At 43.4% G+C, this 23,592-nt stretch overlaps 1 protein-coding gene across 2 annotated transcripts; it reads left to right on the forward strand.

Moving 5' to 3' along the window:
* Nucleotides 1–2,281: 2,281 nt before the first annotated feature.
* LOC125428573 (zinc finger protein 271-like) lies at nt 2,282–22,974 on the forward strand. Of its 2 annotated transcripts, XM_048488921.1 has the most exons (10): nt 2,282–2,314; nt 8,755–9,005; nt 11,128–11,280; nt 12,605–12,731; nt 15,267–15,380; nt 16,076–16,177; nt 17,063–17,155; nt 17,918–18,001; nt 18,144–18,245; nt 20,312–22,974. In XM_048488921.1, the coding sequence occupies exons 3-10, from the start codon at nt 11,251–11,253 to the stop codon at nt 22,246–22,248; spliced, it is 2,589 nt and encodes an 862-aa protein (XP_048344878.1). In that variant the 5' UTR covers nt 2,282–2,314; nt 8,755–9,005; nt 11,128–11,250; the 3' UTR covers nt 22,249–22,974. The 2 variants fall into 2 exon arrangements, with proteins under 2 accessions (XP_048344878.1, XP_048344879.1); XM_048488922.1 differs by lacking the exon at nt 11,128–11,280 and having other exon boundaries at nt 2,283–2,314.
* Nucleotides 22,975–23,592: the final 618 nt, after the last annotated feature.

The following is a 23,592-nucleotide window of genomic DNA, read 5'->3' on the forward strand; positions in this document are numbered from 1 at the left end:
GGGTTTGCTTTTTGTTTTTCGCTTCCCACCATGTGATGGAGGAAAAATCCTTTGCAAGGCAAAGCAAGGCAAGGGAAACCCTTCCTCGCCGCTCCCTGAGCTCACGGATGCACGCGGGATGGATGTGATCGGCTACCGATTGCTTCGGGCTGCCTCCTGGGAGCTAGAGAGAAGCCGCTAAAAGCGCATAGTAGTTTTTTCTCCCACTCCAGCCTTATCGCGGTCTTACTCAGGAGTAACTTAAGCCATATTACTTGCCCCTCCCCCCCAAATGCACCATGGTTCTGCCTTATGCACACTTACTTAGCATTTGCGAGGGTCTGGAGAAAAGCCCTAGGTCAGTGGTAGACCATCTGCTCTGCATCATACAAGGGTTTGCGTTCAAGACCAGTGTTGCCAGTGGTGGGATTCAAAATTTTTAACCGGTTCCGATGGTGGTGGGATTCAAACAGTCGTGTAGTGCCAACGGAGCACGGTGGGGCACAACATGGCGGGGGCATGGTCAGTGTTCTGGGTGCTGGGATTTCCGGAGCAGGGTGGGTGGTACTGAAGCAGGGGCACGGAGCAAAATCTCCCCTCTCCACCCCAATGCCTCCTGGGTAGACAGTTTTGCAAAACGGAGCCAAGCACTAAGCAAAATCTCCCGTCCCCATTGTACCAGGGCAGAGAGTTTTGCCAACAAGGACCAACCACTGGGCAAACTCTCCCCTCCCCATGGCACCAGGGTAGAAAGTTTTGCCAACAAGAACCAAGCACTGGGCAAACTCTGCCCTCCCCATCCCCATGGCAGCAGGGTAGAAAGATTTACCAATAGAACCCAAGCACTGGGCAAACTCTCCCCATCCCCATGGCAGCAGGGTAGAAAGATTTGCCAATAGACCCAAGCACTGGGCAAACTCTCCCCTCCCCATGGCACCAGGGTAGAAAGTTTTGCCAATAGAACCCAAGCACTGGGCAAACTCTCCCCATCCCCATGGCACCAGGGTAGAAAGTTTAACAAAACGCAGTTACTTACTTTAATAGCCAGGAGGAACCAGCTCGATAATCTCCTGGTGTACTTGTGTTCTTGCCAATTGTGGCTTTGTATGCCCCTCCTCTAAGGGATTTCATTGGATACGTTTTAAAACAGTGCCTCACACCACTAACTCCCATGGAGAGAGGGGGAATTAATCTTTAACAGATATGCCCGGTCAGTTGAAGTTGAAGTTAATCATTAACAAGCAGTTTGCAGGACTGAGGAAAATTGATCAAAGAAGTTGAAGTTAATCTTTAACAACCGGTTCCCCAACTCAAGAACATTTAACAAACCGTTCCATGGAACCGTTGTTGCCCACAAACCTGGAGAAAAACCTGCTATAGCTTTAATCTGAAGAGCGTAAATGAGAAGTTGAAGTATTTGTTTATTTCATCAGACTTATATGTCACTCTTGCCCATAGGGCTTAGAGCCGCTTATATTCAAGATTAAAATAAAATACATCAATAAAATACATTAAAATGCAGATCAAAATACACTACCATAAAATACATTAATAAAATACATTAAAATACAGTACACTAAACCTTATAGCTAAGGAGATACATAACATTAACTTCTGAGGCTAATGGGTAGTTTCTTGGCAGGAAATGATGGGGAAGGGGAGAAACCTAGGTGTACAGCTGGAGAAAGGGCCAAAGCTCACACAGCTCGACTGCCATTTGCTTTTCTTACTTTCAGGCAAAGGTTTTTAAGAAGCACAGCCAGGCGGCTTAAGATACCAGAAACGGGGATCCCCCACTCTCCTGGCTGAAGCCATGCTGTGTACTCTCATTGTTGCCAGCAACCATCCCCAGCAGGAGTTTGCTAAGTCATTCACTTGCCTGCCAATGATAGTTGGAACACAACAGGGTGACAGTGGTGGTATACTGTGACTGAATGTACATATGTGAATCAGGTTGTAAAAAAGAGCCAACCAGCATTGACTTTACAAATTGTAGCCACGCTTTGGGTACAGGGTCAGGAGTCTGGTGCCCCCCAGAGAGGCCAGAGAGTGAGAGAGATATTATTTAAGATGCAGCAGAAATGATCAGGCCACTGAACCAAAGTTAGGAGTGATGATACATTCATAGTTCAGAGGTTATTTAGAGATACAAATGCCAATCATCTTTACATCATTTATTTCATCACATCAGCACAACCTTATCATCATCATCATCATCATCATCATCATCATCATCATCATCATCATCATCATCATCATCATCATCATCATCATCATCATCATCATCATCATTTATAGGCCTCCTCACCCCCGAAGGGCTCGAGGCGGTTCACAGGTACGGCAAAATCCAATACCGCAACATATAAAGCATAGATTAACCCCGTTAAACAAACAATAATACAGCAGCAAATACTTTAAAATTGAATAAAACAGAAATAAGAACATAAGAACGGCACCTGATCTAAAAGGCTGGGAGGGGAAAGGCAGGACCCAAAACGGAATCACGGCCCTGGCAGAATGGAAAATGGCAGCCTCACTAGCCTTCAGAACATGAGTGGCAGACTCCAATCTGATGAACTAGGTTTGTTTCCCCGCACCTACACACAAAACCTGCTGGGTGACCTAGTCGCAGTTCTTTCCAAACTCTCTCAGAGCAGGCAAAATGGTGGATTGGCTCTGCTAGGAACACTTTGCAGAACTGTAACCTGTGTAAATAACCACGGGACAACAAAAAGTGATGTAAACAAGAAAGCCCCACTGTGAAGCAAAGTTACAGAATCAACTGCTTCTCAGCCATGGGGTAAGTAGTGCATGTATAAATGGCCAATGAAAACAATTTAATTACCATGTTTTACATGACATTGCAGGTTGACCTCACATCAGGTAATGTCATACATCTCAGGATCTCTAAGAGATGGGGTTTGGGCACTTTGGGGCAGAGATTTTAGTATTATAACGAGGCTCAGAGCTATCTCAGGCCAACATTCCACCCTTCCTTTGCTGAAGGCCATATTGTTGCACCAGAAGCAACAGAGGCAGGCTACCAACTCCTGATGGGCGATGGGTAGGGACATGCCAGGAGACAAGAGGTTAAGAATAAACAAACTTTTTATTCTTGCTAGCAATGTGCGGGGTAGCAGTGGAGAGGAACTTGGGTGTTACAGATCCCAAGACCTCTTTAGATAGCAAACTCCATGAGAAAAATAGTTTATGGTGAGTGCATCATTAACACATCATAAGTACATGTGTTATGAAGGCTTGACACATTCTATTGACACTTTGACATTAAATATTCTTTGTTATCAGCCGGGGGAAGCCATCATCAGGCATCCAAGTTACAACAACATTCCTGGCATTCCAGTTACAACAACATTCCTTGTTCCAAACATGCCCATTACCTAGTTTTATGTCTTACATTCAAGGATTTACTGAGACCCAGGAACAAACTTAATTTACAGTTTGACAATCATTCTCATCTTTTCAGGACAGTTTAATCAAATAGCTTGTTCTTTTTAAGTATAAGATAGCTGGAAACAAAAGAAGCATTAAAAAGCATTCTGCAATTGTGTGAGGCATTGTCTCTAATGTCTGTTTTCCTGTTGCCGGGAAGGCACCAGGGAGGGAGAAGTGAATATCTTTAACAGAGATGGGCTGGCACTTTTATTATACTCTTTCATTATTCTCAAAACGAAATGTCAACCTTTGCTATGATATGCCTGATAAATCTAAAACTAATTTCTTAACTATGTGTTCACATAACTTCAGAACTTTCCTTATTACAAGGAAGACTTACAATTGGCATCTTGGGGACTTTCTGTGTTCTCAAAACAAATGTTTCTCTTCTACTAGGGCCTGCCAGGAGTTAATGCCTAAGGTCACCTAGTGTTCAGTTGTAAATGAGCTTTTTAAAAACTTAATGTAATCCCCTTTTAGCAGTTTGTAGCTGCAGGGGGTTGTAGCATAGCTTGTTTGTTAGCCTGCTCCGTTTTGGAAACAGAGATCTTGATTTTTAATTCAACAAAAGAACTTGCCTTCATAAATGGTGAAATACCTAATATCTAATAACTAAAATGTTTTCTACTGAAACCTGCTATTACAATATAGAACAATGAAGTCAGCTGTAACTGGTACCCTTATTTCAGATGTGTAAGAAGAAGCAAATTCATTGTTTACCAAGTATGCCTCCACAAGGTCTTTGAAGACTCAAAGAACCAACCCTGCCTTCCTTTTAAGTTATGCCCAGCTATCTGGGCACAAGACGCAATAATTCACACTTTAAGATATTTCATTAACAGGCAATGGGCACCATTGCCTTACAGGCCGGATGGCTTGAAGGAAAGGAGTGTGGGTTCTAGCTTTTAAAATAACATCACACACATTCCACAGGAGATCACTGTAAGGTTAACTGGCTTCAGTAAAGATTCTAGGAAAATTCCATACTAGTCCTGTTGTTACCGCTGTTTCTCGGGTAACAATAAGTGATTTCAGCTCAGCAACGTATTGAGGTGCAGGAAGCCAATGTTCTTCAAAGCAAAGTATTTTATTCGGAGGTGATGGTCACAGCTCAGGCAGGAGAATCGTGCCCTCGTAGCCAAGCGCAAGAACTTTTATACACATACATCAAAGAGGGCAAAGGGGCAGGTAAAGAGGGCAGGTAGGGGGCAGGTCCCCTACCGAACACCAATAAAGAAACATCAATACAAAAGAAAGGTACAATTACAACTTTTGTGAATGGGATCACGAAATCCCGCTGTCAAGCATCTTCTCGCGATACTTTACAATAGTGCTGAAAGGAGAGCGGAGAAGGTCCATTCAGAGAACTGGGTGGGCTTGATACCGCACCCAGCTATCTGCGTTATCAGATAGCTGTTTCCTTCAGTTATGACCTGAGGCTCCCGCGCCTCAGTCCTGCAACAAAAGAGAGTTCAAACTGTCCAATGGTGGTCCCGACACGTTCTCCAACGGCTGGAACCTCTGGGTGATGTCATCAGATTTAATTAGCAAAACCAAAGGGGGTCTTTGTCTTTGCTAAGGAGTTGGCAGGGTGTTGGTCCAAGCTGCATTCCAGGGTTAACTTCCTTGTCCCTGAATATCAGTCTCTACAGGCTACTGCTTTTACTAACAAACACAAATATCAAAATGACATTTCTAAACTTAAACATTAGGGAAAACAATACAGTACAAGCACATAAGAATCTCCTAAATTAACAATAACAAAACCTTAAACTAACTGGAGAACCTAGTCAAACTAAAATCCTAAACAGCGGGCAAATCATAAATTCAACTCTAGAGGGGCTTTCATTACATCTTAAAAGGGCAGAGGCAAGAGGAAAACCATATAACATTGGCACAATCACATGTTTACGACCTTTGCAAGCCTTATGGAGGCTTCTGAACCACACAGGTCTCTGCGTCTTGACATGGAGTCAGTGTAGTCATGTAACTTGACTCAAGAAAATATTTTGGCCATTTTCTTGGGTGGTAACACTGTTTATTGTGCTAAATTAATAAAAAACTTAACTATGTCAACTTTGTTTTGTTAGAGAGAACTCAATCAAGTTTCCTTTTTAAATTTCCTTTTTAATGCCCCTAAGTGTACTGCTAATGTGATTGTCAGACAGAAGGCAGGACTCCTAAAAGCTGAAACCAAGGCCTGGCTTATTATCATTGACTACTGGTTGAACTACATCTTTCCACAGCCCAACTGGATTTTTACGGTAATCAATAAACGTCACTCTATTGGCTTAGCCTCAGACCAACATTTGGAAATGGGACTCAAAAAAGCAAAAAACGAGGTTCACCAATTTTTTTTGGGATACAGAGTTCCAAAACGAATTGGTCCTTCTTCCATCTCTACATAGATCATTAAAATCCTGGGTGGGGCTTTCTGTTTCCCTCTATCTTGCATCTATTACATTCTCCGAGTTTATATGGGCTTTTTCTAGAGCCCATTTGATTTCAGCATTGGTTTATGGAATCCAGTATAAGCCCCTGCAGTACTGGTGTAGTGGAAATGCTCATGTCTTACTTTACTTTGAGTGGCACAGGGATTTTACCTCTGTTGTACAGAGCTTTCAGCTGCCTTGGATATCCTGATGACTTCGTAGTAATCTATTAACTTGCTGGTAGGGATGACCCAATTTCGTACACAGTAGCAAAGTTTTGCTACAGTTCTCATAAAATGCAGAAGGCTTTGGTTGGTGAATACACTAGTCAAAGTTTTTCTTGTGTGCAATGTTTATGTTTTGATTTTTATTGTGCTTGTCTATGGCTGTATTTAATGAACTGAACTGAACTAAAAACCTAAACTAAACTAATACTGTTAATATCAATAACTAAGAAAATCATTTTATTCCCAAAATGCTGCCTCGTAATGAAAACGGGAACCAGTACTTAAATAAGCAGGGAGTTTGCAGCTGCATGTGCATTTAAGGTAACATGAACATTACTCAATCCACATATCAAGAAAAATCAAGTTTACATTATATATGAGTTCACTGTAACTTGTAAACAGGCTACCAGTACCAAGACTAGATGCAATTGAACTCCAGGAGCAAAGGGGCCCAGCAGCATCAGCTACGAAGAATAAAGGGATGGAGCAACCCACAAAGAAATTTGGGGAGGAGCATTTTGTGAAAGTTGGAGCTGATATGGTTACAATATAAAAAGGTATTGTAAAATGTGCTAGGTCTAGGCTGGAAGAGCCTAGGTTTTATTCATTTGTGGCTTCAACAATGGGATGGCTGCTGCTGAAGCCCCCAAAATAAATGAGACTAGTGTGACCCTGCCCCCTCTCTTAAAAGACTTCTATCCTGTGCAGCCTCCCAGTGTCAATTAAGTCTGAAGTGGGATTGGGAAAAACAAGTGGGTTCTAAATCAACTCAACCTGAACTATCCCTAGAAGCTAAAATGAATAAACTGAGGCTGTGGGATTTGGGTCACATGAGGAGACAAGAGTCACTGAAAAAGACAATAATAGTAGGAAAAGTTGAAGGCAGGAGGAAAAGAGAAGACATAGCATGAGATGGATTGATTCTATCAAGGAAGCCATAGCCCTCAGTCAAGATCTGGGACACTGATTCATAGGTCGTCATGAGTCAAAGCGACTTTGGTTGTCATGAGTCAAAGTCCCATAACTGTCAAACTTCATGTTAATCACCAGCGGCTATCACCACTGGCTGGAAACAAATATAAAAGGCTGGAATCACTGGTTTCCAGGCTGTATGGCCATGTTCTAGTAGCATTTTCTCCTGAAGTTTCGCCTGCATCTGTGGCTGGCATCGTTAGAGGATCTCTGAAGATGCCAGCCACAGCCATACAACCGGGAAACCACATAACACCCCAAATATAAAAGGTATTCTAAAATGTGCTGCAGAACTTTTGAATTGAGTAAAATACGAATTAGAGCTATGCCACCCCATGCAGAAGGGCACTTACATCAGAAGACCCTGAACGTTAAAAGTTTGGGTCAACATTTTTATCACTCTATCCACCCACGCTGTATCTTTCCTCACAATATCCAAAGTGTCTTTCAGCCTGTCTCAGCAAGTTGGAAACCCCATCAACATATCTTTGAGGTCAGGATGTTTTGCTTACCAGCACTGAACTTCATTCGCCATGTTGTCGTTCACTCTCCTAGTTTAGTCAGCGGCTCCTAAAGTGCTTCACAATTTGTCTTGATTTCTCACCATTGGGAATGACTCCAAATGAATTGCAAACTTGGTCACTTCACTGTTCACACCCCCAGACTGTGTAAGCAACCACAGAGCCTTTTTCACTGTACCACTTCAGAGATGAACAAAATGTCTTCCAACATCTGCCCGCTTTCTCAGAAACCTCAGGGACAAGTGGGTACACAGTAGTGTCAAGAGGGGAAGGGGGGAATGAGTGCATGAGCCCCCATCAATCTGGGCATAAGCATAAGCATTTATTGTCATTGTGCAAGCACAACGAAAATTTACAGCAGCATTCCTCGATGTACACAGTTCCAGACTCATACCCTATCCTCACTTTCCCCTTACTCCACCCATCACTACACAGCCCCAAACACATCAACACGAAGCCCCGGAGTTCAGCATCGCCACAGCTCTAGAGCAGAAGCTGTCTCTAAGCCTCTTTGTCCTAGTTTTGATAGACCTATATCCATGTTGCTTATGTGTGCTCAAATTGCATGCACACTCAGACATTTTTGCCTCTAGGCCACAGGTGTCAAACTCGCGGCCCTCCAGATGTTATGGACTACAGATCCCATCATTCCCTGCCATCATCATGCTGGCAGGGATGATGGGAACTGTAGTCCATAACATCTGGAGGGCCGCGAGTTTGACTCCTGTGCTCTAGGCTCTCAAACCGGCAACTCGCACAAAAAAATATTTAATTGAAATCCTTTTAAATTGAGAGGTCAGAATTAGAGTTAAATCTCCACTCACTGGATTACTCAGGGACCATTATTCTCAGCCTAACCTCCCTCATAAGATTGCTGTCAGGATAACATGGAGACGAGCGCTTTAGGACAGGGATGGATGTGTGTATTTGTGTGAAATGCCATCAAGTCGCAGCCAATAGCGCCCCCCCCCCCCCCCCGGTGGGATTTCCAAAGCAAGTGATAGCAGAGGTGCGGTGATAGATCTGAGCAAAACAAGGAAGGATAAAAAGGGATATTATTCAAAGCTGCTGAGAGTTTCCGCTCCCGACCGATGGGCACCGCAGTTATCCAGACTGCTTGCAAAGTAATCTCCCCTCCTTGTGCTAAACGTGATGCCTTTCTGCTGCCAGGATCTAGCTTGGCCTCCATCACATGATGGGAAGCGGAAAGCAAGTCACACAATAAGCACAACCCGAAGGCAAACTGTACAACGTTGGCACTGGTGCGTCCAAGTCCCGTCAATGCAAACAAAGCGGCGGCGGCGGCGGCGACCCGTCCTCCGTGCCGGACAGAGGAAGCAAAGATCTGACAGCGGCAGGAAGAGGGATAAAAGCCGAAGGATCGACTGGGCAGGGGATCCACCGAACAGGCTGCTCTGCTGGTGAGAAGAGAAGGGAAGGCGGCGGGTGGTCTTCTTATCCTCGCCCCGCAGACATTTGTGCATTGCAAAAATAATTCCCTGAGCCTTCAAACTGCAATCTGAACTGCTCTTTTGCATGCCCCCCTCCTGCTCTCCTGACAATTTGTTTTCTTTTAGGGTAGAGGCAGATGAGAATCCTTCTTGTTTAGAGTTGAGGATGGTTGGAAGGACGGGATCACTGTCTCACTTCTGCCTGTGGTTAAATCACGTTTTTATTTAAAGCCTTTTGCGGGGTGGGGGAACAATGGGACAGAAGAAGAAGAAGAGAAGAGTTTGGATTTATATCCCCCCTTTCTCTCCTGCAGGAGACTCAAAGGGGCTTGCAATCTCCTTGCCCTTCCCCCCTCACAACAAACCCCCTGTGAGGTAGGTGGGGCTGAGAGAGCTCCTAGAAGCTGTGACTAGCCCAAGGTCACCCAGCTGGCATGTGTGGGAGTGTACAGGCTAATCTGAATTCCCCAGATAAGCCTCCAAAGCTCAGGCGACAGAGCGGGGAATCAAACCCGGTTCCTCCAGATTAGATACACGAGGTCTTAACCTCCTACGCCACTGCTGCCCCTCCCCAAGAGTGACAGCAGCCCTTTCCTTGGCTTTCCCAGCTTCAACAACAACAACAAAAAAAATCTTCCTGGCTGCCTCCAGACTTAGTCCTTCCCACAGTGGGGATTCTCCCTAAGTACTGCTTTGATGGATATTGCCTTTCAGTATTTTTTTAAAAAAATGTGTAAAATGCCTCAAGCGTATTTTATGGAATGATGGCGCATGAGTTTTCCACGGGACTAAATAAATATGCTTCACCTGCATCAAGAAGACTTTTCTCCAGGATTGATTGGGCTTGTCCACACTTTCATCAATTTCTAGTATTAATACCTGTTGGGCTGGGAATGTTAATTTGGTACTGTACTAAGTTCACTGGTTCCCAGTTGGTTTTCCCAGCTCTTTCTTCAGTCATAGTATTGGGCTGTAAAGCCACAAGCCCAGTGACTTTGGTGCCCTTTTTACCTCCATGGGAAAATGGAAGATGGGAATAGTCCATCTCTCCTTGTATTGATTTTCCTTTGTAAAATTTCATCATCAGCCACTACATTCTGTAAAATTAAATGGACAGAATGCATTGTGGGGAAACAATAATCAGATTACATTGCAGCCAGTATTTCTGTCTTGGAGTACCGCAAAGCGATGGGGCCTTCTCCTCAGTGGTACCTAGGCTGTGGACTCCCTCTGACTGGAAATGGCTGAAAGTCATTAGATTTGTGTTTGTTTTTAAAGTTGATGTAAATCTGCTTTGAGTCCCATGGATCAGAAGAAATGTGGAACATAAATATTTCATGAATAAAATTTAAATAAATAAAACTATTTTCAAGATGGGAGCAAGTGGGACATGAGCAGCTCTCCCTCCTGATGCTGAATGTGACCTTAATTGTGTATGTAAAGGCCCCTTCCACACACGCAAAATAATGCATTTTCAAACCACTTTCACAACTGTTTGCAAGTGGATTTTGCTATTCCGCACAGCTTCAAAGAGCACTGAAAGCAGTTTGAAAGTGCATTATTCTGCATGTGCGGAATGAGCCCAAGTTCCCTCCTTATTGAGGAAACTGCTCTGCTGTTGAATACTGCTGTTAGCAGAGGGGCAGCTATGCAGTCATGACTTCAAATATGACTTCAAGAAAGCAGGAGATTGTTCTACAGAAGTACAAGCCCCAGACCAAAGGTCTTGTAATGGCTTTCAGACTCTGGAAGACTGCCGTCACACAGTGGATGAAAAGAAGGCACTCTGCCCATGTCTAGAGTCAAAACTATCAGCATTCTGAGTCTTTGTCTGGGTGAAGTCCCAGTGAATCCAGGCCTTAAGCCACGTTGTCTCCTCAGCTAGCCATTTTCTCCCAACTGCCAAAGAATGCAAAAAACCAACTGCCCCCCAGAGTGGAATCTACATCAGTATTATCAAGGACCCAGTTCATCTTTGATGGCCAAAATTTCTTCTCCTCATCTGAAAACAAACCCTAGTCTTGTATAAGGTTTTTGTGTTGCAACCATTGTTTCCCACCTTCTGTTTCGGATCATGGTGTCCTCTGCACAGGTATGCCGAAATGGGATTGACAGAAGCCCTACTTGACATTGCCTTTCTTGTTCTTCCTGGTCTGGCAAGCTGCAAAACAACACCCCCTTTTTATTGCTGGATCTTTCTCCCTGCTTCCAGAATATGGAAAGGGGCGCAGCTAGATTTCCTCAGGTATGGAGCATGTGGGTGACTGCCCCCCTCCCCAGAAAGCGGAAAAGGCTACAGCTGAGTTTTCTCCAGTGTGGGATGTGAAGTTTCTTTTCATTTCCAAATGGAGCAGGGGGCACAGATTTCTGTCTTCTGCTCAAGCTCAGAGGCACTGGGTTTAATGGCACCGGGAAGGAAACCAAAGTAAATTTCACAATACCTTGGAAAGTGAAAGGGACGGGAAATTTGCAGGTTTTTCTAGGCTGAAATCCTGGGGTTATTTCCAGGCCACACCAGTCTGGATGAGGTCTTGTTTACCTTTCTGGGGGCTGGAGGTCATGTGGTTGTTGGGAGCCACAAATTCCCAGTTCACATCTCAGTTCAGCGGTGAGCTCACTTGGTGGCCTTACACAAGCCATAACACTGACCTAACTTACAAGGTTTCCCCCCCACAAGGCTTAATAAAAAAGTAAATGTGATGGACCAATCACACAAAAGTCTTAATGGGTTTGTCATATGAGGTGGAGGGGATTATTGAGAAAGGAATGCAGCAGCGTATTTGCCTAGGTACGGGGGTATCCTCTGTCCTCTGGTGCCACTGATCTGGTCACGTGGGGGGTGCAAAATTGGCTCCCCACGTGACCAGAAAGACGGCAAGGCAGCAGGAAGTCCTACTGTCTTGTCGTCTTCTGGCACCCTCAGCCCCACCCATGTCATCACCGACATGGGTGGGACCAAGGAAGCCAGAGGACCCCCCAACCTCACCCCCCTCCCAGCTCCCCCCCAAGCCTCGGGCCTCCCCTGGCCAAGCTGGCTCAGAGCCGGCAGCTGGCTGTCCCTTCTGCCCTGCCCTCTGGAGAGGGCAGAAGCAACTGGAAGGCTCCATGCTAGGGCCTTTGCTTTTAAAAACTTGGGGGGTGTGGCCCCACCCCCAAGCTTATAAAAACAAAGGCCCCAGCTTTGGAGCTGGCAATGGAGGGGGTGGGGCTTGGGGTGTGGCCATGGGTGAGCCTCGCCCCAGGCGTAGTGGGGGGGGGGGGCACCCGAAGAACGAATGTCTCTGGGCGCCATTTTCCCCTGGTACACCTCTGAAGGAATGCGAGAATAAGCCGAGCTAAAACATCTTTACCCTGTTACCTTTTCTCAAAGTACTTCATTTGGTAATCAACTGTACAGAGCAGAGCAAAATGGGAGAGGAGAGGCGTTTAGCCCCCAATCCATTTTGTGTGAAAACAGACCTTGACCCCTGCTCTATAAGTTAATGGAATAGATATAGCTCCCCACCATGTCTGCCTTAAAGCATTGTATTAATATGTATATGATATTTCTTATTTCTCCCCTCATACAGGGCTATGTTTGTTTTGAAGATGTAGCTGTGTATTTCACAGAGAGTCAGTGGACATTGCTGGATCCTCATCAAAAGGCTCTTTACCACGACGTCATGCAAGAAAACTTTGAAAATGTGGCCTCGTTAGGTAGGGAAGTCTTTTTATTTTTTGTCTTTTGGTTGACTAATCTGAGAGGAATTTTGCTGCCTTTTAATAAGCAAATGCCCTGCCTTGGATAGCCTGATCTTGTCTGAAGAATTTCGCTGCCTTTTAATAAGTAAATGCCCTGCCTTGGGTAGCCTGATCTTGTCCGATTTCAGAAGCTAAACAGGGTCAGCCTGGTTTAATACTTGGATGGGAAATCACCAAGGAATACCAGGATCGTAATGCAGAGGCAGGCAATGGCAAATACCTCTGAACATCTCTTGCCTTGAAAAATCCATGAGAGGTCACTGTAAGTTGACTGTGACTTGATCCCTCCCTCAAAAAGATCAGTTAAATGGCTTGGGCAAAAAGCATTCCCACCTGAAGTAAAGTTGGATAACAACAGACAACTGGGACCACTGAGTGGATGAGACTTCACATTGCACTTTCCCACAAACCCTTTCTGTTGTCTTGGTTCAAGTCAGACTTGAATTATATCAGCCTGGAGGTAAGGCCAGTTCAACGCATGTGGCTATCTAAGCACCCTTTTCCCACAGTGCCCCAGCTAGGGCCAATGTGAACTTCAGAGGAAGGACCCAGGTGTGTGCAGAAGGCATTTACATCCATCCAGAGAAAAATAAAATAATTGTGTCTGAAAGGAAATGGGTACCACGCTAGGAAAAAACTTGTCTAAACAAACTCTTTTGTTGAATGAACCTGAATAGGCAGTTTTTTCCTCAGACCAAGATCGCAGACTTTTTTATTTTTGTAAAATATTTCTGTTCTATGTATTGTCAAAGGCTTTCACGGCCGGAATCACTGGGGTGCTGTCTGGTTTCCGGGCTGTATGGTCAGTGGTTCTTAGTATTGATGCTATTCGCCTGCATCTGTGGCTGGCATCTTCTTCACATCCTCTGAAGATGCCAGCCACAGATGCAGGCGAAACGTCAGGAGAGAATGCTGCTAGAACACGGCCGTACAGCCCGGAAACCAGACAGCACCCCACTATTTCTGTTCTGTCTTTCCACCAAATATCAAAAAATGTTTAACTGTTAAAGCAGCATTAAAATGAAGCATATATAAAATAATCTGATAAAAACAAATAAACATGCATAACACCAAAAACCAGGGGGGAGAGACAATCACAGTTAATGGAGGTATCCCCCCACAGCGGAAATGAGCTCGTTTTGTTTCCTCAGAAGGCTGCTTCTGGATGGGCAGCCGGGAGAAATGCTACAGTCAGAATTTTGTGGTTAAGCTCTAAACCTCAAGAGCAGGAGGTATAAAAGTAAGAAATGCCCTACCTGTCAAGCCCTTTCTCTGCATAAGTCCAACCCCCAAATTTACATATTATCTCACAAGTCCTCCTCATGGACAATTTCAAAAGAACCATAGACCTAAACAGTGGGTTTCCATACCTTGGTGTTCCTCAAGAGTTCCTCACAGGAAAGATCAATATTGACAGACCTGTTTTTCTCACAGACCACTTGCTCAGCAATACAGACCTTCTGCGCTGAAGAGCTCTCTGCATTTCAGAGAATTCACTCGGCTCGTGTCCTTTGACGAATACAAATACCAAGATTTTATAACCTAGATTAATATATTTTCAAAAAACATGGGATAAATTCTCTGGCAGATCAATGTCACCAATAAAAAAAACAGTACTCAAGGTTGTGGTGGGTTTTCTGGGCTGCGTGGCCGTGAACAAGATCCACCAGACCACGGCCACACAGCCTGGAAAACCCACCACAACCCGTTGAATCCGGCCATGAAAGCCTTCAACAATACTCAAGGTGATGATGAGATCCCACAGGCCTAGCTCATATTGTATGCCAATGGAGATTTTTGCTGTTTCCCAGTGTGATGCAGTGGTTAGTAATGAATGAGGATCTGGGAGTCCCGGGTTCAAATTTTACCTCTGCAGTAAATCTCTCACACACACTTAACCTAATGTATCACACAGGGCTGTTTTGAGGACAAAGTGAGGAAAGGAAAACCACATTTTCTGCCCTGAGCTTCTTCAAGGAAGGGATTGATTGTCCTATGGATGGCTTTAATAATCCTCAATGCTTTTAACTTTTAATTTTTTTTTTCATGTTGACTGCTTTTATTTCTGATTGCTTTATTACTGAGTGAACGAGAATGTGGGTGCTGTTTGTTCAACTGTATGCCTTTTATTATGATTTCATTTGCTATTTTTAAATAATTATTAATTAGTATGTATCTGGAAAAGCACCTTGGAAGTAAGTTGGCTGAAAGTACAGGATAAAAATGTTTTACATAAGTAAAGGGTTTCTCTGTTCCACAATATGCAAGTTTGGCAGGAGTTTCTCTGCAGATGACACAAGGAAAGGATTACCTGTAATTAGGAAATAGAGGACCACTAACTTCAGAGAAGAATAATTCACAAGCAGAAGATAGACCTCCCCCCAATATGTAAACACAGGTTGGCTGTATTCCATGATCCTTCTTTGTATAAATCATAGTTCAACCCTGATATTTTGCCTGGTGTATTCTGTTTCTTTGATTCTTGGGCAGGATTTCTTTCGGACAAGCCAGGCTTGATCTCCCAGCTGGAACAAGAGGAAGACCCCTGGATTCCAGATCAGCCAACTTTGGAGCAAAGGGAAGTTTTATCAGAGTCTAGGGCAGGTGAGGATGGAGCAGGAAACTTAAGACCACGCATACTGTTCTGTGGAAATATGTACAAAGCTCTTATTGGTGCTTTGTCTGCACCTGATCCAGTTCTGCTATTGAATAAGAACATAAGAACATAAGAACAAACCAGCTGGATCAGACCAAAGTCCATCTAGTCCAGCTCTCTGCTACTCGCAGTGGCCCACCAGGTGCCTTTGGGAGCTCACATGTAGGATGTGAACGCAATGGCCTTCTGCAGCTGTTGCTCCCGATCACCTGGTCTGTTAAGGCATTTGCAATCTCAGATCAAGGAGGATCAAGATTGGTAGCCATAAATCGACTTCTCCTCCATAAATCTGTCCAAGCCCCTTTTGAAGCTATCCAGGTTAGTGGCCATCACCACCTCCTGTGGCAGCATATTCCAAACACCAATCACACGTTGCGTGAAGAAGTGTTTCCTTTTATTAGTCCTAATTCTTCCCCCCAGCATTTTCAATGAATGCCCCCTGGTTCTAGTATTGTGAGAAAGAGAGAAAAATGTCTCTCTGTCAACATTTTCTACCCCATGCATAATTTTGTAGACTTCAATCATATCCCCCCTCAGCCGCCTCCTCTCCAAACTAAAGAGTCCCAAACGCTGCAGCCTCTCCTCATAGGGAAGGTGCTCCAGTCCCTGGAATCATTTCCTCTGACACTTTTCTCATGAACAGAGTTTTCTGATGTGATGATAAAACTGGAAATGGAAGAGGAGCCGCAGGGCCTGGATCACCTGGAATCTGAGCCCAACAAACCCTTCTCAGACTGCAGTTCAGGTAAGGGATGGTGTTGGAGTCCAGGAAATGGTTGGGAGGTGACTGTTGATGTGAAGAGAGCAGGGAATCTGTCCCTACAAACTGACTGGATGGGATATAACCAAAAGACCACATATATGCTATTTGGAAGACCGACAGGGTATACACATAATAAAGAGTGAAGGGCTTTTTGCATGATTTCTTCCCAAACTGTGCATATTTACTTCTCTGATGGATGCGCTCCAAATGATATTTTCCAAGCATTAACATTGCATTATTTTGTTGCTGGGGTTAATGCAATTCTTCATGCAGGTTGCTGCAGAGAGGTATTTATTTAGTATCTTTTTATCCCACTTTTCTTTGGAGGAGTGCGGGATGGTGTATGTTCTTTTGAGCAGTGCTGTGTTATACTCACAATAATAGTGTGAAGTAGGTTAGAATGAAGAGAAGGGATCTGAAAAATACCAATAAGCCCCCCCTCTCCACTTCCTCCAGTACACAGCAGAGACCCTTTCTATATTTTAAAGCTCTTCTCATGTTGTGTGTTTTGGAGAATTCTGCCTGTACTATCTCTTCTGATTTGAGAAGCAGAGAGGCTTAATGTGCATTATGTACTTCATTTATAGCCCACTTTTCTTCTCAATGGGGACTTGAATGGCTTACCATATTCTCCCCTTCTCCATTTTATTCTCACAACTACTAACCTATAAGGTAGATTGAGACCAGCCCCAAGTGACCCAGCAAGCTTCCATGGTGGAGTGGGGATTTGAACCTGTGAATCCTGGTCTGGCACTCTAACCACAACCCAACACTGGAACCAAATTCAAGCACACCAAAATAAAAATTCCTTCAAATTAACTGTGTATCTGTATGGTTCCTTAGCAAAATCTTCCATTCTGCCTCTAGATGCGATGTCTCAGCTGGAAAAAGGGGAACCACAAGGAATTCTGCATCAACTGGGATCAGAAGAAAAGGATATTTCATTTGATCACCACTTAGGTAAGGAATCTATTTATCACACTTCTGCCCTGTTCTTCCAAGGAGTTCATACATTTTATCCTCATAATAACTCTGTGAAGTAGATTAGGTTGAGAGAACATTATACCATAGAAGAATGGCTTGTGAAGATATTTGAATTGACCAAGATGGCTAAACTTACTCTTTGGTTAGAGAAAAGAACTTATCTAGCTTTGTTGACAACTGGAAACCCCTGATAGACATTTTTGCTTAAAACAGAAAAAAGTGAACTGATGATTTGTGGATTTGACTACTAGGAAAATAAGAAAATTGATACAATAAAGCATGAATCCTACCTAATAGTAATAATAAGAATTAACTGAATTATAATTTTATAATTGTAACTAGGGAATAAGTGGTAAATTTTTAACCATGTTTATATTCAGCGCAGAGGAAATTGGGAACCCTCCATTTCCCTGTTTTTGGCTCATTCCGCACATGTAGAATAATGCACTTTCAAACTGCTTTCAGTGCTCTTTGAAGCTGTGCAGAATAGCAAAATCCACTTTCAAACAGTTGTGAAAGTGGTTTGAAAACACATTATTTTGTGCGTGCGGAAGGGGCCTTTGTCTGCTTCTTAACAATAAAATGAGTTGGGGAAAAAACCCATTTGCTGTAGAACAAAAATCTTGCTAACTGGTTGTGCTCTGCTAACAGGATAACACCACAAGCTATCTGACTCTCACATTTCTAATTATCTCATCTTACCTTCCTCCCCACCTCTCCCTTCCCCCCCCCATTCAGGATTTCCTGATGTTATCATAAAGGAAGAGGAGCCCTGGAGCCAGGGACATGAGGAAAGTGCAAACCTTGCTGATGACCAGTCAGGTGAGAGTGCAGGGGGAGTTCATCAAATCTGGAGTTTTACAGGCTTGCCTGTCATCCTATTGCCTTGGTGTAATTTTTTACTCTTCTGGCTGTCTCAGACAATGCAGAGCTGACCTTGCCTCTTCCCCCAACCCCCCAACAGGTTTTCCTGCTGTAATAATAAAACTGGAACCAAAAGAAGAGCCGTGGCTCCCTGATCTCCAGATACCTGAGGAAAGTGTGACTGTCCAAAGCATCCGATGCGGTGAGTGGTATCATGGGCCACTATCGAGAGAGTCAGCAACTATAGATAACTGCTGCTGTTTCAAATGATTCATGCTAGTCTAATAATAATAATAACAGTTCTGAATGCAGGCTTCACAAGAGTCATCTGGGGTATCTGTAGATGGCTGTTGCCCTTGGTTTGGCTTCCCCAAAACTCTTTGATAAATCAGAAATGGTGAACAGGTTAAATCAGTTGCAAAAATGTCTACTAGTAAAATAATCATGCTTGAGTAACTACACAAGACAGATGCAGAAATACAGAGAAGGTTTAAAAGCATTCAAAAATAACATGTCATCCAGACCAAAATATTGATTCCTTAAAGTGCAAAAATGTATATTAACAAAGGGAAATGTATCAAGAGTATAAATACAATATCAATATTAAAATGGATAGTTGGACTCAGTAATTCTTTATAGTACTTGTTTTGGAAAACCACAATTGACCATTTCATTGACTAATATATTTGTAAATTCCTAAAGATGCCATATGTTGATAGCTGTTGGAGTACGCTGGGGGAAAAAAATGCAGGCTCTATTTAAAACCAAGCTGGGAAAGACTTATCTTTGCCTCTGGAGAACCATTCCCCAATCACAGTAGAAAATACTGAGTCAGACAGGCCATTGGGTCTCACTTTGCATAAGGCAGTTTCACTTATTTTATTTTACTTGTGTTTATACAGTTCACCTTCTGATGTGATCAGCTAGACAAGACATCTTATGCTATGGCTAGAATTAAGAAATCTGAAACAAGCATAGGACATTAGAGATGATTTAGATTTCAGATGCAATGTGGAAATATGGTATTGCATCCAGCGGAAAATAATGCAGCGACAGCAGGAAGATAATACATCCTGTGTGTGTGTGTGTGTGTGAAGTCACAGCTGAGTTATGGCAACCCCTCAAGGGGTTTTCAAGGCAAGAGACAAACAGGTAGTTCTGTTACTCCCTTTGTGTAGTGACCCTGGACTTGGTGTTCTCCCATCTAACTATGGCTGAGCTGACCTTGCTTAGCTTTCAAGATCTGACAAGGCTATGCTAGCCTGGGCCATCCAGGTTAGGTCATCGCCCTATAACCTCGGTACAAATGCCCCCCCTGAACAGTTCTGTTTTATATAGTCTTGTGTATTTGTGAGATTTGATCAGGAGCACAAAGCTGAGGGGGAAAAATCCTAATGTGGCACATACCTATTTCTTCCTGTACTCATTTGGGCATTCTGGACTGTGACACAGCAAGGAGACATGCTCTAATCTTCTCTGGAGCATGCTCAACTTGTCTTGTCATCAGTTGCCACCCAAGCAACTGCAGCCAGTTGGAAGCAGGAAATTCAAATCAAACTGAGATCTTTGGTCTAAAGGTCTTACTGTTTCCCTCTGAATGGCCCCTTCCGTACATGCAGAATAATACACATTCAATCCACTTTCACACTTGTTTGCAAGTGGATATTGCTATTCTGCACAGTAAAATCCAGCTGAAAAGTGCATTGAAAGTGGATTGAAAGCGTATTATTCTATGTGTGTGGAAGGGGCCAATGTCATCAGAGTAGGCTTAGGGTGTCTCACTGGTATGGCATCTTGCTTTGCGTTTGGAAGGTCCCAGGTTCTAGAATGCTGTGGGTTTTCTGGGCTGTATGGCCATGTTCCAGTAGTATTTTCTCCTGACGTTTCGCCTGCATCTGTGGCCGGCATCTTCAGAGGAGAAAATACTACCGGACCACAGCCATACAGGCCGGAAAACCCACAACATTCTAGTGATTCTGGCCGTGAAAGTCCTAGGTTCTGTTCCTGCCATTTTCATCTAAAAAGGATCTGGTTGTCAGTGATGTGAAAGGCCTCCACCAGAGAAACAAAGAGCAGCTACCATTCAGAGTAGAATATACTGACCTTGGTAGACAAAAGTCTGATTCAGTATAAGGTAGCTTTGTGTATTTGTGTGCGTACACATGCAGGAGATGTACATTTGAGGCACATAAACCCCTATTAATTTGTTGGTCTGAGTATTCTATTGATCATGTATTCCATTTATCATGATTTCCTCTATTTGAACAGGCAATGTGTGCATAAAAGAGGAAGATGAACTCCCATCAGAAAACATGCATGAAGTGGTAGTAAATGAGACTTTGTCAGGAACTGCCACCCAGTATCCAAAGCAGGTTTCTGGAATTGAAGGCAAAGTAGTGAATCCCCAAAGGAACTTGCCAGGGAAGAGAGAGGGAAAGGTTTTATTTTGTGCAAGAGGCGACATTAATGAAACCAAAGTCCAAAAGAGTATCCGTAAGTGTGAGAGAATGTTTCTTAAAGGAGAAGAATCTTATAAACACCTGGACAGTGAGAAGAAATCTAGCTGGAGAAATTACCTGTTCTGCCGTGGGAGAGGCCATCCAGGAGAGAAACTGTATACCTGTTCAGTCTGCGGGAAAAAATTTCTTCGGAGGTCACATCTTATTAGGCACAAAATAAACCATACAGGGGAGAAACCATATATATGTTCTGTCTGTGGGAAAAGCTTCAATCAGAGATCACATCTCATTGCCCATGAAAGGACCCATACTGGAGAAAAACCATATCCATGCTCTGTCTGTGGTAAAAACTTGAGTCGAAAAGCACTCCTTATTAGGCACGAGAGAATTCATACAGGGGAGAAACCATATAAGTGCTCTGTTTGTGGTAAAACCTTCTGTCAGAGCTCTGGCCTAATAGCACACCGGATCACCCACACAGGAGAAAAACCATATGTTTGCTCAGTTTGTGAGAAAAGCTTTAGCCGCAAAGCTAGCCTTATCAGACATGAGAGAATCCATATGGGTGAGAAACCTTACGCATGCCCAGTATGTGGCAAAAGTTTCAGCCAGTGCTCTGGTCTCCTTCAGCATGAAAGAATCCATACCGGAGAGATCCCATATAAATGCTCTGTCTGTGGCAAGAGCTTCAGTCGTAAAGACTGCCTTCTGGGGCATGAGGGAATCCATACAGGAGAGAAACCATACGCATGCTCAGTCTGTGGGAAGAGCTTTAACTGGAAAAGTTACCTGACAGTCCACGAGAGAAGCCATTCTGGGGGCAAATCATACATATGCTCAATTTGTGGGAAAAGTTTCAGCCAAAGATCAAATCTTATTAGCCACGAAAAAAACCACACACAAGAAAAAACCTACACATGCTCCATCTGTGGGAAGAACTTCATTCACAAAGTAAGCCTTGTTAGACACGAGCGAGTTCATACAGGGGAGACTCCATACAAATGCTCTGTCTGTGGGAAAGGTTGCAGTGGAAGGACAAACCTTATTTCGCATGAAAGAATCCACACAGAAGAAAGACCTTACGTGTGCACACTCTGTGGTAAAAGCTTCAAACAAAGGTCAAACCTCACCAGTCACGAAAGAATCCATACAGGAGAGACTCCCTTTACTTGTTCTATCTGTGGTAAAAGCTTCAGTTGTAAAGCAAACCTTCTTGGACATATGAGAACCCACACAGGAGAGAAACCATATCCATGTTCAGTTTGTGGGAAAAGCTTTGGCAATAAATCACAGGTGGTTATCCATGAGAGAATCCATACAGGAGAAAAACCATACACCTGTTCAGCCTGTGGGAAAAGATTCAAGCACAGAACAAGCTATATTGAACACCAAAAAATCCACACGCAAGAAAAACCATATATGTGCTCCGTCTGTGGTAGAAGTTTCAGTCGTAAGGAGCACCTGAATATCCATGGGAGAATCCACACGGGGGAGAAACCGTATTCGTGCTCTGTTTGTGAGAAAAGCTTTAAGCAAAAATCAAGCCTTACGTCCCACGAGAGGAGCCACACAGGAGAGAAACCCCACACTTGCTCAGCTTGTGGTAAAAGTTTCAACCGAAAGTCAAACCTCACTCACCACGAGAGAATTCATACTGGAGAAAAACCTCACAAGTGCTTGGTCTGTGGTAAATGTTTCAGAAGTAAAGCCTACCTGAAGAGGCATGAAAAAATCCATGCAAGATAAATTCACGCTCCAGAGAATTCATTCATTCAGAAGTTCCATCTACACTAAAAACTTCAGTGGGTTAAAATAGCTGATTGTACCATTCAGGGGATGTACTATGACACAAACAATGTGGCATAAAACCTCACGCAGTATTAAGAGAAACCTGAATAAATCTAGTTCAGATTGGTTTTGGCAATGTTGGTAAGCTCAGTTTTGAGTGAATTTTTTAAAAAAACCACGCTTTTGGTCAGAGTTCACATTGCTTCATTGATATTCCATAGGAAAAATGCATATATACATTGCTACAAGAGCAGCTTCTACAGGTTTAATCTATGGGATAAGGAAGATATGAAGAGAGAAGCTGTCAGTCTCACACCAATCCTCACTAGTGAACAAAATGAAACACACACAATCTTTTAACGGTTCATGCCGTTCCCAGTAGTCTGTGTAGCACATCTCCAATGTTATCTGCACATAAATGTCAGTACTGCCAATAGTTGTGGGCCCAACTTACATGCAGCCCAGTTTTTAACGGACAGTTTTCCTTTACCATTTCAAATCCTGCTTCTAATTATTTTTTTTTTAATGAGAATTGAATTCTGGAGGGTCATTTGTCCTTTCCCTTTTTGTTTAATCTTATGGCATTTATATGTAAGATCTGTGGGGAAAAACTTGTTTGGATTACTTTGGCTGCAGATGCCTTATGTAATTTATTAAGTAAAGTGTTTGACATGTTGGCCAATATGGAACCTACATCGTGTGGTTATTAAGGGATCTATTTTTTTTAAGGAAGCAAAAAGAACCTCGATGGATCAAACCAATGGCATCCTGTCACACACAGTGGCCAACCAGTTACCTGGAGGGTCAACAAACAGGGCGCAGAGGCTAAGGCCTTCTCCTGATGTTGCCTCCTGGCACTAATAGTCAGAGGTTTATTGCTTTTAAATGTGGAGGCTCCTTTTAGTCACCATGGGCCTATACCAACTGATAAATATATCCTCCATGTGTGTGTTAAGTGCTGTCAAGTAGCTTCTGACTCCTGTTGAGAGCTCCCCCCCCAAAAAAAAATCTTGTTGGTTTCAAATATACTTCTGGACTCTAATCTAGCTCTTCTGCTACAGACTAGCACAGGTACTCTCTGAAACTGCTGGAATAAATCCTGCTAATCTGTGATGTCCCAGCGAATTAAATTTTATTTCACTGCAACAGAATTAAGTTTGTACTGTATTGCACTGGAAGACAGAGGCAGAAGAAAGGGGGAGGGAAAGAAAAGGGAAGGGAACTGCGGCAGGTTTTCAGTTCACAGAAGTCCTAAATTTAATCGTCCCTTCCCAGATACGTTACCCCACTCCCCTTTTAATC

This window comes from Sphaerodactylus townsendi, linkage group LG03, assembly GCF_021028975.2.
Source record: "Sphaerodactylus townsendi isolate TG3544 linkage group LG03, MPM_Stown_v2.3, whole genome shotgun sequence".
NCBI lineage: Eukaryota > Metazoa > Chordata > Lepidosauria > Squamata > Sphaerodactylidae > Sphaerodactylus > Sphaerodactylus townsendi.

Excerpts from the sequence above, each read along its gene's own strand:
- LOC125428573 (XM_048488921.1), top strand. The coding sequence starts at position 11,251 with ATGGAAAGGGGCGCAGCTAGATTTCCTCAG. Across the intron at positions 12,732-15,266 it reads TGAAAATGTGGCCTCGTTAG|GATTTCTTTCGGACAAGCCA; the intron begins GTAGGGAAGTCT and ends ATTCTTGGGCAG. Across the intron at positions 15,381-16,075 it reads TTTATCAGAGTCTAGGGCAG|AGTTTTCTGATGTGATGATA; the intron begins GTGAGGATGGAG and ends TCTCATGAACAG.